This window comes from Serinus canaria, chromosome 2, assembly GCF_022539315.1.
Source record: "Serinus canaria isolate serCan28SL12 chromosome 2, serCan2020, whole genome shotgun sequence".
Lineage (NCBI taxonomy): Eukaryota > Metazoa > Chordata > Aves > Passeriformes > Fringillidae > Serinus > Serinus canaria.
The window spans coordinates 88,677,263-88,693,302 of NC_066315.1; the positions used below are offsets into that span (position 1 = coordinate 88,677,263).

General features: G+C 46.8%; 1 protein-coding gene across 1 annotated transcript; it reads right to left on the bottom strand.

Annotated features, from left to right (window-relative positions):
- Window positions 1–10,263: 10,263 nt before the first annotated feature.
- On the bottom strand, window positions 10,264–16,040 carry IRX2 (iroquois homeobox 2). The gene is made up of 5 exons (XM_030239170.2): window positions 15,679–16,040; window positions 13,476–13,881; window positions 12,337–13,080; window positions 11,543–11,610; window positions 10,264–10,859 (listed from the first exon to the last, which is right to left on the bottom strand). Exons 1-4 carry the CDS (start codon window positions 15,919–15,921, stop codon window positions 11,567–11,569), a joined length of 1,437 nt encoding a protein of 478 aa, XP_030095030.2. The 5' UTR covers window positions 15,922–16,040; the 3' UTR covers window positions 10,264–10,859; window positions 11,543–11,566.

The following is a 16,040-nucleotide window of genomic DNA, read 5'->3' on the forward strand; positions in this document are numbered from 1 at the left end:
GGTTTTGAGTTTGGAGTGGGTGTTTTTTTTCCCAGGAGAAGCATGTGCTGAGAATAAGATTATTCTCATGCAGCAGAAGAGCAAGAAGGAAGAGAAAGACAGGCATTAAATCCCGCAGCTTTCCCCTCGCACTCCCTCTTACAACCCCCTCAGTGGGACTGGGCCTCACCTGCATTTCAGCAGCTGCCCAGGAGCAGCCCTCTCCCTGAACACGAAGCCACCTTGCCTGTGTGCAGCTATCCCATACAAAAGACAAAAAGTGGCCAAATGTGGCTTAAATCTGCTCCCATCACAGGCACACACAACTCCAAGCTCAGGGAAGATAATGTCCATATGCTGGAGCCCGCCTCTCCAGGGAAATCTCTGTGCCCCCTCTCTCAGAGAGGTAAAGAAGGGGGAAGGGGTGGGAGGGGGCTTGCTTGCTCTCCCTCTCCTAATGGGGCTGTGCAGAACAAGGCACAGCTCCTCAGAGGGAGAGGCAGCACAGAGACCTGGCTGCACGGCCGCCAGCTCAACTCACATTTTCTATCCCTGCTTCAGAGGCTTTGTGCTGTGCTCTCACCAGCAGGAGCAAGCCCATTCCCTGCTGGAAAAGGCAAGGGTGACCACCTCCAGCAAGGGGCTAGGGTTTGAGGCTTGCTTGGAGGGGGTATACCAGCTGAGCCCTTCAAGGACAAGGGGCTCACCTTGCTGAGGTCAGCATCCCAAACTTGGTTAGGCATAGTCACCTCTGGTAAGGCTGAAGCCTTTCTAAACCTGATTTCTTGGGTGAGTTTAAGGTGAAAAAAAAAAAAATACAGCCCTGAAGCCAAGTGCTCTCAAAGATAAGAAGCCAAGTAAGACCTTTCTATTCCATTTACACCTTGTCTCCTTCTTGAACATAGCCTTAAGCCCCTTTACAAGCAGCAAAGGCTGGTCCTGATGTCTGGAGGCCTGTCCTTTTTGATGATAGTTTTTTTGGGGTTTTCTTTTGCAAAGAGCAACAAAAAAATAAGGTACTACATTGAAGCCCACATGGTTTAAAACATGAATCCAGAACATATGGGAAAAAAAACAGGTCCTAAAGTTTATTGAGATCTATGGTAACCACCCACGATCCAGAGGCTTGATAACAGCTTTGCATATCTCTTGATACCCACATTAAAGCTCTGTTTCTTTAAGAGACACTGCAATTGCACTAAATACCAGGTACATCCCTGCAGGCAGGGCGAAACGTCATACCTGAAGTAGGAAAACGGCTCCTATTAAGAGGTATGAAAATCCCTTCCACTTCCTTAAAATGTGTGAGAGAAATGCTACAAGACATTGTTCCCCCTTCCCTTGCAAAACCGATTTCCGCCAGCACAGCACCAGTGAACGGCTTGTCGGGAGGAGGGCAAAGCATTCCTGGCCAAAAGCAGAGGGTAGGTCTGTGCCAGACCGATGCCCTGATGCAGCATGCGGCCGGCAGCTGGCAGGAACCACCTCCGTGAGAGTCACCTACAAGCCTGCAGGTGCTGCAGGCCTGTGGAAAGTTGAATCCTAGCCACTAACAGCAATGTAATCGTGTTGCTAGCTCAGATCTCCCGCTGATAAATGCACCCAGTTACTCCTAACTGTCTCCCGTACAAAATAACACCTTCCAGAACACCTACCTCTTCAATAGATTTTAACCACGCTGCAGCTGCACAAGAAAATCCATTCATCAATTATAAATCAATTGAGGAAGAGAAATCTGCAGCTCGCCTGATTGCCCTTGCTGTCTCTGCTACTCATTGATCCAGCCCGCCAGGTACTATTATTATTATTATTATTATTATTATTATTATTATTATTATTATTATTATTATTACTGCTATTTGTATTACTGTTATTTCAGAGGTAGGATGAATTGAACAGATAATTCCTTCCTTCGCTGATAATAACTGCAGGAGTAACTCCTTAGCAGAGTGATCTTCCTTCTGGTGGGAAAGGGAGAGAGAGGAAGACTGAAAGAGAGAACGAGTCTGTTTGTGTTCCACGAGAGGCCATGGAAGTAGGGTGGGCCAGATGCAACCGCAGTCCCTGGCTGCAGCTCTCCTGCTCTGACTGCGGGAGGCTTCTTTAAATAGGTAACTACTCCACGAGAAGGAGCTCTGCTCCTCCTCTCCTGTTTACGCTGTCAGTTCCCAGCCCCCTCATTCCAGGAAAAGATTTGCATTATGCAAGGCTGCTTTTTGCAAGGAAAGCCTTGGCAAAAGTTTTCTTCAGAGGGAAGGATCAGGGGGGCTTGTTGCTCGACGACCAAAAAAAAAATGTAACTGCCTGGATAAGGGAAAGCAAAGGCAGGCTGGAAATGTTAAAAAGGCTGGAAAGGACTTCAGGAAGTTTTATCCACTCTGATAAACATAGCTGCATTAACGGACATTGGGAGTGAAGAGGGAGGAACGCTATATAAAAGTCTGGAAAAAAATTAAAATAAAATAATAATTTATAATAATAATGAGGGGGAATTTTTTACCCTTCCCTGATGAAGCAGTCTTGCAGATATTTTTCTATTGCATTAAATTAATCACTCCAAATATGACAGTATGCTAGTATTTCTGGAATTAAACGAGTAGCAGGACAACTGGATATTTTACTCTTTTTTTGGTGTTGAGTGTTCCGAGGTGACTAAATTTGCCTTGTTGAGCCTTGTAAAATCCTGACTTAATCATGTAAACTTCTGTGTAAGCAAAATAGACGAAACTTCAAAGGGTCAAAAACCCTTTAGGGATTTGTGAGGAGACGCCAGCAATAGATCCTAATCTGCCTCCAGAATCCTGGCTGTATTTGTCCAAGAAACTGGTACCAGCAAACTCTCGAAGGTAGAGATAGTGGGTTGATTCAGCCTTTATCCCCTTAGAGAGTATTGGCTTTGTGAGGCTCTAGGCAGCGCTTCAACGCCAGGGGATCTTGCCGAAACCCTCTAAAAATGAAGTACAGGAGTAATTTGAGATAATGACTTTGTAACAGGCTTGGGCAGACCTTGGACAGAAGAAGTGAGAGATGTTATCACCCCAGCATTCCTCTTAAAATGCAGTTTTTCCCCCTGCTTATTCCCAGTTAGTCAAAGCTACATTAACATTCCATCCAGGGCTGCTAAACAGAATCTTAATTAGTCCTGATACTCTTGTGCAAGGGGTTTATTCATTGCACTCTTAACTAATGGTTGCTGTCAGAGTATTTTTTTCTTCTTTGGGTTCTTTGGGGATATCGTGTTCTTCTGCAAAGCATGACAGAAATGTAATGTGCATGCAAAAAAAAAAAAAAAGAAAGAAAGAAAAAAGAAAAAAAAAAGAAAGAAAAGAAAAAAAAAGAAAAAAACCCTTGCAGATCTGAAATCTTGCGACTGAGGCTAACTCCAGCCTTGTCTAATGGCGAGACATTTTTAGGACTAATGATAATAACTTCACCACCAGAAATATCCCTGCATTTTTTTTAATCTTAAATTTCAATGGTACCCCCTCTCTTGCCTTTTTTTTTTTTCCCCAGTGACAGAAAACAGTACATACTTCTTAGTGTTTTGAAGCAGTTCAAGCAGCTCCCACTCAGTTTCCAGCCCTCTGTATTTTGCATTAGCCACCCGTGGCTCAGTATTTAGCAAGAGAGTCTGTAAGTGAATAATTAACAAGTTACCAAGCGGCCCGTGGCTCCGGCAGGACCCTTCTCTCTGCATTAAATCGTGTTTTTCACCCCACTTTACAGTCGTTCCTCCCTCCGCCCCTCGCCTTCCCACCCGTTTCTGTTTTACACGCACACGCGTGTCTGTCCCCGCAGCGCTCCGCTCGGGCTGGCTCCGCTGGCAGCAAGGGCAAGCCCAGGCGCCCGCAAGAGTTCTGCACGCATGCATCATGTGAGGTGAACATCCCTCAAGGTTATTTGTGGCTCGGGGCTTTATCGTGACAGTGAGCAGCCACGACATGCACCACTAAAGCCAAGGAGAGGCGAAGCGGGGGTGCTTGGCCATCCGCGCTGGGCTTTTTCGTTGATCAACCGCGGCAGAAGCTGCTTTTTGCCTGTAAATCTGCGTTCAGCTACAGCGATCTCGGAAACAGATTTATAAGTCTATAAATTACCTTTTCTTTCTTGGGGCTTGGAGGGAAGAAATAAAGAGGAGAGGGAGAGAGCGAGAAACAGAGACACAGAGAAAGAAAGGTGTTTCTTTAAAATAGGAGGTCCGTGTTATTTAGCTGCGGCTCACCCCTATTAAAGCCTCCTTCCCATAAGCTTGCGTAACATTGATTACTCACAAAGAGTTCACAATAACTATCATGTAGCTAAACTAATTGAGACAATCATGCTAAGTTATAGTCAGCCTAAAAGGTACCATTGATGTGGTAATGCCTATAGAAAGTCAGACATGCGACTCACTACCATTTAATTGCTCCTTTAAACCTGTTATTACAATGTTAACTGGCTTAAGTATATATCGCTCCCTTTTATTGCCTTGATGTGACAAATTAAAACATACACTCTGGAAGCGGCATTCATTTGCGGACGTAGTTGCAGGAAAAAGGGAGCCGGGCGATGTCAAACCTGTCAGGATGAATCAATTTTAAAACTTGCATTTTGCACTGCAATTCCCAGTGCAGTTTTGTTGCACTGGGAAAACATTTTTTAATATAAACGTATAACTGTTACATATAATATCATATACACTTATTCCATCTAGAGCAGAGCTGCCGTAAAACGAGCCTCATCTCGCTAAAAAAAAAAAAAAAAGGCAAAACAAAAAAAAAAAAATAACCACCCCTTTTGGCTCTGAGACCTCGCCTGACGCTAAATTAAGTAGAGGTCTAGGAAAGAGGGGAGGGAGGCAACAATGAAGCTTCTACCTCGCCACACGCCTCTGGGGAGAGGGGAGGAAGGGGAGTTTTCCGTAGTTACCTCCCCCGGGCTGCCGAGTCCCAGGCCCGGGGAGGAGGGGGTTACCCCCGCCCCAAGACACGGGGGCAAGGCGGCAGCCACGGTTCCTGCGGGCTGCTCTTTTGCTGCTTTTCTTCACGACGAAGCTCTGCCGAGCTCCCTCAAGGAAGAGGAAAAAAAAAAATTATTTCTTGCTTCCCCATCCTGAGGGCTGAGCCGGCCTGGGGATCATTTACACGCACCAGGCTGCGCCTCTGCCGCTGCCAGGAGCTGAGCCAGCCCCGCACCGCGCTGCGCCTCTCCCCTCTGTCCCCCGAGCATCCTCCGCGGGCTGGGCGGGAGCTTCTCGGGCGCCAGGTGAAACCCCTTCCCTAGAGCAATGGTGAAGGCATGAATTCCCCCAAACGAGAAATATGCAGTTTCCTTCTTCCCTTTCCCTCTCTCCCCTCCTGATGTCAGAGGGTTAAAATGTCCTGCTCGCCCTCTCCCTTGATCTCGGGGAGAGAGGTAAGAGTTGCTGGCACCTTTATGGGACTCAGACCTGCGGCGGCTGAGAGAAGCGTCGGCCCCCGCTAACTTTGATCGGCCTTATTCATCCCAGCTGCGCTCTATTTGTTTGTCATTTCGCCTTTTTACTCCCAGAATCGTTATTTATGGTCTGAAAGTGAAACGCGCAGTGATTTGCCTTTACATGGACTCTTTGCAAACGGGGGGAGACACCTCCTCCTCCTCCCCTCCCCCTCCGTGCGAGGGGGGGCTGCCAAAAGAGAGGGAAAAAACCCTGTCTCAATCATTATCAAATCAGCTTTGAATTCATTACTCCAGAGCATTAACTAATTACCAGATCAGAGAGAAGAAAAAATAAATATCCCTTTAAATAACTGAAGGTAATTATAACGCTGTTGTTGACACTAACGATTAATAATTGATCAGAAGTTATACACAATAAATTGTCAATTTATCTCCCTATAAAAATGCACATACTTATTTTTATTTTACTTCCTAAGCATTCTTTAGGAGCCCGAGCAGCAACAGTACCCACGCAGTCGCCATGCGAGGAGCAATAGGAGTTGTTGTTTTGGTTTTGTTTTGTTTTTTTTTGTCCCCCTCACAAATATTGGGGAGTATTTTGAAATCCCTCGTCACGGATAACACAAGACGGAGTGGAGAAGTGACTTTTTCTGCCGGTGTGCGTTCCTGCCTTTCCGAGAGCGGCTGGGCCGGAGTGACACCCCCCGCCCTTTCCTTTTAGTCCTTAAATCCCAAAAGGATCCAGCTTAACGGAGGCCGCCCTAGAGGACGAGTGGCCACGTCCCTCTGTCCCTTACTTTTTGCTCAGGGAAAAATGCAGCCGACTCCGTCGGGATTGGATGTGAAATGGTGACATTATTGCATGAGTCACGGCTCGGGAGGGGGGGCACGGCTCCAGGCTGCGGCAGCGGGGCTGTCACCTCGGGCAGGGCGCTCGCAGGTAAAACCCTCCCCCAGAGCCCGCCTGCCTCCAGGTCGCTGCCTGCAGCTCCGAGCTACCTGTGCTCCAGCGTGTCCCGCCGACCGCGCTTTCCCTCTGTACTTCCAATAAATACTCTGCTTCAGACACGCCGAGTAAGAATCAGGGATTAGATGCATGGGTGCTTTGACTATGCAATATGGACCCCTTTGTTTTTAACTTTTTTCCTCCCCCTCGCTTTTATTTCTTTAGAAGCTGGAAACATACCTAAATCATTAGTTACTTGATTAAAAACAAAGGTATGAACATCACATTACTTAATGTGGAGTATTACTCTAATAACAGTATTTGTTTTACCATCATTATTCAGTTCCTATAATGGAAAGGCTCTTTTCGACTACCTGGATCGTGGGCAACTTGCCTAAGTACCCGAGATATGTCTGAATGCAGAAGGCAAAAATCGACCTTCTGAATGCAGAAGGCAAAAATCGACCTTTATATAAATTCTGTCTGGGGTGCTGTTTGTTTTGGGGGGGTTTTGTTTGTTTGTCTGTTTTGTGGGGGTGGGATGGTTTGTCTATTTCAAAAGTCAATAAGCAATAAAACCCTCCCTGTATTGATTACATTCCTGCTACAGTCTCTCAGATGAGCCCTGAGTTTGAACTGCCTTCAAGTGAGATGTAACATGTGACAGAACCAGAAACTTTCAGCGGTGACAGCGTTGTTGGGGTTTCTTTTTTGTTTGTTTTTGGGTGGGGTGTTGTTTTTTTTTTTTTTTTTTGCTCATGAGGATGGACACGGAGAGGCCACCACGGAGCGGAGGGGAGCGGGGAGCGGGTCGGGCCGGGCTGCTTCGCTCCGCTCCGGGCTGGCCGGTCCCGGGCCACTCCCGCTCCTCGCCGCGGGGCTGGGAGCCCGGCCGATCTGGGAGCTGATGGATGGCCCGTTAGGGAGGTGGCTGCCGCCAGGTAGGGCTGAATCAGATAGCCAACCTTACATCTTTCTTCACCTGGAAGATCACCCTTCCATCCCTCCCCAAAACCTGAAGACCATCTCCGCGGGTAGAGATCCGTGAGAGCAGTCCTTTTCGTTCTTGTGTTGGTGGGTTTTGATACTTTTTTTTTTTTTTTTTTTTTTTCTGAAGCCTGCCTCTCTGTTATGGGGCTGAGCAAGTCGGGGGCAAATACCTCAATGGAGCCGCGAGAGAAACCCAGATGCCCATGGCGTTTTCCACTGCCTTTCCCCTTAGCCGGGCACGTTTCCTTCCAGCCACGAGCTGGTGCGCAGCAGCAGCAATTCCCATGTCTGTCTGTCTGTCGGCTGCTGGCCTGAGCTGCGTGTTACCTACGTCCCCATCCCTTCCCCCAGCCTCCAGCCAAACAAAGGTGGGCGACGCTTTTTTTCTGCTCCTAAAGGCAGTTGGTGAGCAGCTTTCCTGAAACAATAACTCTCTTATTGAGAACAAATGTTGACATTCGCAGGGAGCGAGGAAAAAAGCAGCCCAGGAAGTGTAAAGTGGAAAGCGACCCTCTTCCTATTTGATGACAGCGCCAATTCCTTCGGGATCCCACCTGAGATTAAAGCCCGAATTTCAATAAATCAGCTCTAATGAAACCTCTGGCCCCGAAGAGGGAAGGGTTTGCCTTCCCCGCTCCGAAATGAGCGCAGAAACGAGGGGCGGGGGGGTGGGGAGAAGAAGGAGTAAATATAGAAAGGGGAGAGAGATTTTAGTCCCAGCAGGCTCATTAGCATCGTTATGAAATAAACCATACACAGAGTGATGTATTTTTTCGTTCATCCCTCTTTCTTGCTACACTGAAATAATCACATTGTTTTTGCCAACAATCTAGCAAGGCTACACTTTCCTCCTGCTTTCAATTTTGATTACTAAATCTCGAATGATGTTGAATATGCAGTTCTCGCCCATTCGTTTCGTGTTTAAAAAAATAAATTCATATGCCAAATCATTTCAGTGGCGCCCATCTGCATCCATGAACCGTTTGTGAATTTCTCAGAGGATGAGAAAAGTCCACTGGGTTTTACATACATAGTGAATACTTGAAAGCGAGTTTTCCGAGTCTTTCTACTTTTCTTTCCAGAAAGAAATCCAGGTCTAAATACTAGCAAGGGTGGGTAAATTATGGAAATCTTTTATAAGTCTTTGGGCGTATAAACATCAAAGGAATGTCGTCAGCCTTTTTTTAATCTCTGCCACAGCTTTTGGTTTTTACCAATTGAAATGTACACTTTGTGTCCAACAGAGACCTGGGATGTATAACATGGGTGGTGGGGGCTCATGGAGTAGAAGCAAGAGTGGGGGAAAGAAAGTTCAGGTATTCCCCCTGACATAAAAATCCCTCCATAAAATCTTCCTGGACTGCACAGTAAAGATGGTCGAGAATGATTTTAGTAAATATTTGCAATCTACATCATATGCTAAACTGGAGGGGAAGAAATTAATTACTGCTTAGCTATTTGCCTAATTACATGTACTACACACTGCATGCAGATACAATTGAATTCTACCTCAATGAAAAAGAGGAAGTTACAGGAGCAAAGAAGCATCATTTCACAAACAGCATAAGAGTACGAGTAGGCCTCCAGCTGCAAAGATCTTCACTGCTTTAGATTTAGCTAGACAGATCCCAGAGTATTCCAGGATAACGTTATTAATTTCCGCCCTTTCAGCTGAAAAAAGCACGCATTTTCTCAGTTAGTTAGATGTCTTTGTAGGGGTAAATTACAAAGAGTGGTGAGGGGGGTGTGCAAGGGAAGATGGATCATGGGAATTGTATATATTCATTCAAGAAAAACAGCTTCCTTTCCCCATGTTTAATATAACCACAACATATTTCTGGACTCCAGACTAGCAGGGCTCTTTATCCAGTTAACCTTCCCAAGGCTGATGCCTGAAGTATCTAAGATCACTTTCAAATGCCCTTTCTAACAAGACCTGAGCAAGAGGCCACTAATTTTCACTGAACAAAAAGCCACTGGAGAGAGATCCGTTTGTCAATATCAACTGGTCCAGCAATTTCCCATCTTCAGACACATCAGCCTATCTGAGCTGGCAGATGTTTAGACAAGATTTTATAAATTGTTCAATATCAGACCATAATGAACCCCAACTGACCATTCCAAAGCAGCTAAAAGCATTCAGGATCTCCCCTGCTGGGATCTAATAATGCTCTCACGCTGGAACATTATTAATCATGGAATAAAATAGATGAGCCTCTTGAAAAATAAGTGTATGATTGATTAAAGGGCAATCTAAGAAGCTATTATTCTTGTTTTATAACCGTAAGTTATATTCACTCAATTTATCTTTTGGGGAAAATAAATGATTGTTCATTTCTTTTCTGGAATTATATTACATGAGGATTCCCATTATTTCACTAAAAATTAAAATGATGAGTTGGCTAATTTTATGATTCAAATTAAAGCAGATTTCCAATGTAACTGTGAAGGTATGGTTTACTGATATAAAGAGGGAAAACCATTAAAAAAGCCCAAACAGGTATTGGACTTCTCATCATTTTTTTTTTCCCCCTTGCATATTTTAGCCAGAAGGCAAAAATAAATAATTAGAAGTATGCCATTGTTGATAATATTTTTTACCCTAGAATAGGGAATTTAAAGAATGATAAATAAAGATCTACTTCACACCCAGTATAAATAGTTTATAAGAAACATGCATTATTCCCATCACCCTTTCTACGCATATTCATGTATATATACAAATACGTATTTGTTACTACGAGTGTATTTAAAGCTTAAGTATAACGGAACAAGCCTGAAGGAATTAATTTATGCAAAGTATATATTTACAACATGTTTAAATTGCTTACTCATTTTATGATCTTAGCTCCACTTTTGAAATTACAAATTTCCTCCTTTTCTAAATAATAAATTAGTATTTTGAGGGAAATGAACGAAAAACACAACGTTGTTGCAGACTAGTCTGTTTTATTTACAATTAGAGATATAAATTAGTAAAGAATTCTTGTTAAACAACCAAAGATTGTATAACCATCAACGTTTCAAATAAAAACCAGGCAAAATTTATTTACAAAAAGTTCAGATTTCATTGCAATACAACTTGCATAAATTACTAGAAGCTTTATATCGTTACAAAAATAAATATCAAATTTGTTTCCACTTTGTAAGGACTCAAGTTCTCCAATCACGTCTTTATTATCTCTACTGTATACATCTTTTACAAATAAATTTTACAATAAATCCTATCACACCTATCGAATAGATACCGTGGCAATGAAGTGATCAATTCAAGATATCCTGAGAAAAACAGATCTGTTTTCAAAAGTCACACATACATTGGGGAAACTATACTATACCAGCAAACTCACATATGTCCAACAAAATTCTGGTTTAATAATTAGATTCTGAAGATTTAATAGTGCTCTGTGGTCTTCTTTTATACAGTGGCACCAGATGTGATCCGGATTTAGAGATTTGTTATATATATTAGCTCGGGGAGAGATGATGGCTTGCTGACTTTTTTCAAAGCAATTGTGACACCTACCTGTGGACCAAGGAAAAAACCAGATCATCCAAAAATCCTTCAATTAAACTCTAACACCATTAAACGGGGTGGGCGGGAAAGGAAGTAAAGCAAAATTCTTACTAGTCTAATTTCTTCTAACAAAAATAAAAGTTAGTTGAAAAATATCGGCAAGGTGATTTTTTTTTTGTTGTTTATTTAGCTCTAAATAGTGGAAGTATTCAGAGTGCCTTTGCTAGCTAGGCAAGAGCCAAGTCACAGATTACCTCGCTTAAGATTCATGGTTTCTTACAACTGTGCCTTTTTATTTTAAATACTCAGTCACTGTGTGAAGTCCCACTCAATTTTAGCACTGCCACAAGCACTGTGAGCACAAGCACTCTGTTTTTAAATAACAATACCCTCAAAGGTTTTTTATTTTTTCCTGAAGATTTCTTTCCGTAACTTTTAAGCAGTGCCTTGCACAAGCGAAGAGTATGCAAAGTGAGGGAACTGTCTAACCTGGCTTGAAAATTAAGACAAACCCAATAAATAAATGTAGTCATATGAGGCTTCTGAAAACAGCAGAAAAAATAATGTTTTACTTTGTGACCAAACTCTCAAGTAATGAAGCAAGAAATTAACGTTAAGCGAGTCTAGAACTGTGCAGCACGTCTCAGACCTGATGCCAAATGATCAGTGTAATAGAAAATGTTCTCACTTACTTGCATTGCTGTGTGATTGCACTTCTATAGGTATGGTTGTACTCCTACTGTGCAGACTTCAGTGGGATCTGTCAAAATATAACCGTCAGTTAGTCACAGGACACAGCCAGCTAACTAGATTATACAGTCTGTGTAGGTCCCAACCCTCACTGCTGCACAATTGGTAGCTGGGTCTTTTAAAAGATTAGCCAATATCTTATATTTGCCGTATTTCTAGTAATTTTGTGGGATAAGATGACAATCATATTAGTGCAAAACTTTTTCGGGAAAAAAAAAAAAAAAACAAAACCCAAACAAACCAAGAAGCAACCAGTTACAAAAAATGTCACGCTCCACGTAATTTCACGTCCAAGGTCAGCAATTATCTGAACCCAAAGCTGAAAAATACCCCGTGAGAATACTGGAAACAAAGAGAGTCAAACCAGTTTGTCAGGAAAAAAAAAAAAAATTACAGGCAATGACACCAATGCTGTCTGGATAGCTTTGTGCGTAGTTTTCCTTTTTTTAAAAAAACTACTTTTCGAAGCTGCATCTGCAGCCTGTGAGACTGATCTAAAAGTCGTCTTTCACATTTCCTCTCGCGGTTCTTAGGGGCAGGTACCGATAGAACGGCGACACGCCGGTTTTAATCCCCAGGTTATGAGTGCCCATCTTCACTATGGCAGCGGTGACAGCGAGCTCGCCGCTTTTTCCAGCGAAGGTTTCAGTATTTACAGCGCGTATGGGACGTCTACGGGTCGGGGGAGGAGGACGAGGGAGAAGAGGGAAGAAAGCGGCAGAAACAAGTCACCTACCTTTCTTAGAGTCATAGCTAGAGGGCCTGTAATGTTGTTCTAGCTGGTTAGTGATCGTTTTCAAAGAGTCACTGCTCTGTTTGTGGACAGAGCTGGCATTTAGGACAGTCTGACTTAGTCCCTCGTTTGAAGCCACTGCTGCGGAGTTGTATCTCAGGATTCCCTGGCTCTGCAGAGCGTTAAAGTTCCCATAGTTTGTATAATTGCTATAAAAAGGTGAGGTGTAATAAATATGCCTCCCCAGGAGGGAGGAGGGCGAGTAGGCAGCGCTGTGCGGGGCGGAGGCGGGGGTGGCCGAGGAGAGCGGTGCAGGCTGGCAGCCTTGGCCCAGGGTCTGACTCTTGAGGTCCGAGGTGGCGATTTCGGCCAGAGACCAGAGCTTGGGCTTGCTGGCCGGCGTCGGGGGGCCGGGGGAGGCGCGGGGCCCCAGCGCTGCCTTGCTAGCGCTGCGGGCGGCGTCGGCGTGCGGGTGGCCGAGGAGCGGGGCCTCCACGGCCGCCAGCGGCGAGGAGGTGGCGGGCTTGGCCGGCGGGTCGCGCTCCCCGCCGCCGCCGTCATCCTCTTCGATGTCCTCCTCCTCGTCCTCGTCCTCGTCCTCTTCCTCCTCCTCGATGTCCTCGTACTTGTCTTTGCACTCCGAGCCCGACTCGCAGAGGGGGTCTCCCGCTCGGCAGGGCAGCTTCTCGCCGTCCGATTCGGCGGAGCAGGAGTGGTCCGTCAGCGAGTCGACTTGCAAGCTGATCCCTGCGGAGGCCCGCCGGGCACAGAGAAGCAGTAAGGAGGGGCGGCAAAACAGAGCGGGAGAGAAGCGAACCCAGCCACCGCCGCGCCACCGCTGCGGCCAGTCAGGCTCCAGCCATCCCGGCCTTTTCCCTCTCCGAGGAGCATCCATCCCCACGGGCCGGCTCCTCCGCGGCCCCCCCCGCACCTCCCCTCCAGCCGCCCCCCGCCCTCCTCGGCCACAGGCACTGATCGGAGACAAGTGACCGGAGCAGCCGGAGGCGACGAGGCGGGAGAGGTTTGGGGGTCGCTTTTGTTAAATACCTCGCCCCCGCTCCTACCCTGCTGCCCCGATCCCGGGGGACTCGACGGGGCGGGATGGAGCCACCCCACCGGGGCCGCAGTCACCCCACGCCTACCTTCGTCCTCCGCGGAGGTTTCGTTGCTCTCGGGCATCTTCTCGGGACTCTCCTCCTTACTCCTCGCCCCATCGCCTTCGTCGTCATCCTCGTCCTCGCTCTTGTTCCGCGGGGCCCAGGTCATCTTGTTCTCCTTCTTGAGCCGCCGGCGGGCGTTGGCGAACCAGGTGGAGACCTGGGTGAGGGTCATCTTGGTGATGATGGCCAGCATGATCTTCTCGCCCTTGGTGGGGTAGGGGTTCTTGCGGTGCTCCTGCAGCCAGGCCTTCAGCGTGGCCGTGGCGTCGCGGGTGGCGTTTTTCCTGTACGCGGGGTCGTTGAGCTGGTAGGGGTAGGCAGGGCTGCCGTACGGGTGGTAGCTGATGGCTCCGGTCATCCCCGTCGTATGGGCGTCGTAAGGGGAGCCCTGGACAGAACAAAACGGTGGGGTTGGCAATTTGTTATTGCTGATAGCCATTAGTGAGTTGTCAAGGCGAGATCGGCGGTTATATTTGTATTTCCCCGGGATGGTGTCTTGTATCCATATTCTATGAGGGGGAGTAGCAGCACCCAAAGGCCATTAAGTTACAATTCCCCCCCTCCTTCCTCCGCCCAGCACACAGACACAGGCACACGCTCTTAAAATCGGCGATGTTTTAATCTTTCTGGCTAATTTCAGGTCCTTGTAATTGAATATTTCCCAATATAATTTTTGAACCGCGTAGACATTTTAAAGGCCCTACAGGTAGCGTCTTGATATCAACATTTCTCTCAAAGGTTCAAAAGATGTTTCCTTTTTTGCTATAGAAAATACAACAAAGCCGCCACTTAGCAATTCACTGCACTAATGCATTGCAAATCCAATTTGCAAATCAGAAGATATGCACCGTTTCGAATTGTTCAAATGCGATGTAATTAGCATTTTAATTCGCTCTTTAACGTTTAAATTGCTCTTATTTAAGTCTGCATAATGCAAGAAAAGTTAAAGATATCCCTAAGAAACTCGCTAACTTTCAGCACGTCTCTGTACCCCGCAGATCGGTGTGTTATAGGCTCAACATCGCCCAATATCCCGCACAGTTCACAACCTCGCTGCAACTTCCAGCCACTCGCCTACTGCTTCTCAACAGGAAAAACAAGAGAGACCCTCAGATCTTTTATACCACCTCGAATAAAGACTGCACGACAATTTATGCTCTGTATTATGAACAGACGGAAAGCAAGTAGTTTCCCTGACGCTTTGCAGGGAGAGAGAATTACCCCGCTGCCATCCTCTCCTAGGATATCCACAGCAGCTCTAGTCTCAAATTCCGAGCACAGGTCTTTGTGTGTACGGACTAGATATGTGTCTGACTCTCTGTGTGCATGCGTGTTTATAAAACTATATAACCATCTAGACGTGCCGTTTATTTATATACTTTATGGTTTTATTTATATACTTTATGCACAGAACACACACAACACGCAATTGCAACTGCTCCTTAAACTAATAAGAAGAAAGTGAAATCCGAAACTGAGGCCAGTACGACCATTTTGGGCTTAAGCGAAGCTCACAGATCGCAAACAGATGCTCCTTTTCATTCCCAAAATCCAGTTAAACCATTAGCACAAAACACACTGAAAGTAAATAAAACCACACGGGGATAAAGCCCCCAGCGCCTCTAAACACCGACTTAAAAGAGAGAGAGAAGAAAAATAAGGGAAAAAAAAAAAAAAAGGAAAAATAAACCCTCCCTTGTGCTATCACTGCGAAAAGAAAAAATACATGTAAAAGAAAAAAAAAGAGAGATAAGCCTGGGACTAGCAGACACAGGAACGGGGGGAGAATGAAAGCATCCAACCCAACCCAACTGGCTGAGACCATCCGTATTTCCTCAACCAAAGCGCCCTCCCGGCTCCTCAAACCGTGCGGAGAGCCCGGGACCCAGGCCGGCACCGCGCTTGGCCGGGACGCGAAGAGCCGGCCGGCCCCGGCCCCGGCCCCGGCCCCGGCCCTGGCCCCGGCCCGCCGCTCCGCTCGCCTCCGCTCCGCTCCGCTCGTCCCCGGCCGGGCTGCGGGGCGGCGCGGAGCCGGCAGCGCGGAGGCGGCGGCGGCGCGGGGCGCCCGCTTGTGCGGCGTGGTTTCGGGGGCTGATGGTGAGTGTGTGAGGAGAGAGGCTGAAGATGATGAGGATGAGAATGCGGATGCTAATGAAGAAGGAGAGGGTTTCTCTTCGGTAGTTACCATATATGAGGGGAATCCCGTGGCGGGGTCTGTGGAGTACTGGAGCGGGCTGGTGAAGCCTGTGGCCGCCGCCTGGGCGGTGAAAGCTGCCGATCCCGGGTAAGGGCTGAACGCCGATCCCGACGAAGACCTGGCCAGCTCCTCGCTCCTGGGGGCCGCCAGCGCCGACGCCCCGTACGCCGGGCAGGAGTACAGAGCCAGCGAGCCGGGGGGCTGGTAGAGGTAACCCTGAGGATAGGACATGGCTTGCACTGGCGTGCACAGGAGCAGGGAGGGGGCGAGGGTGACCGGCCCTGCTGCTGCCGCTGCTCCTGGCGCTGCTTTCGTGCTCTCCCTCTCTCCCGCCCGCCCTCCCGCTCCCT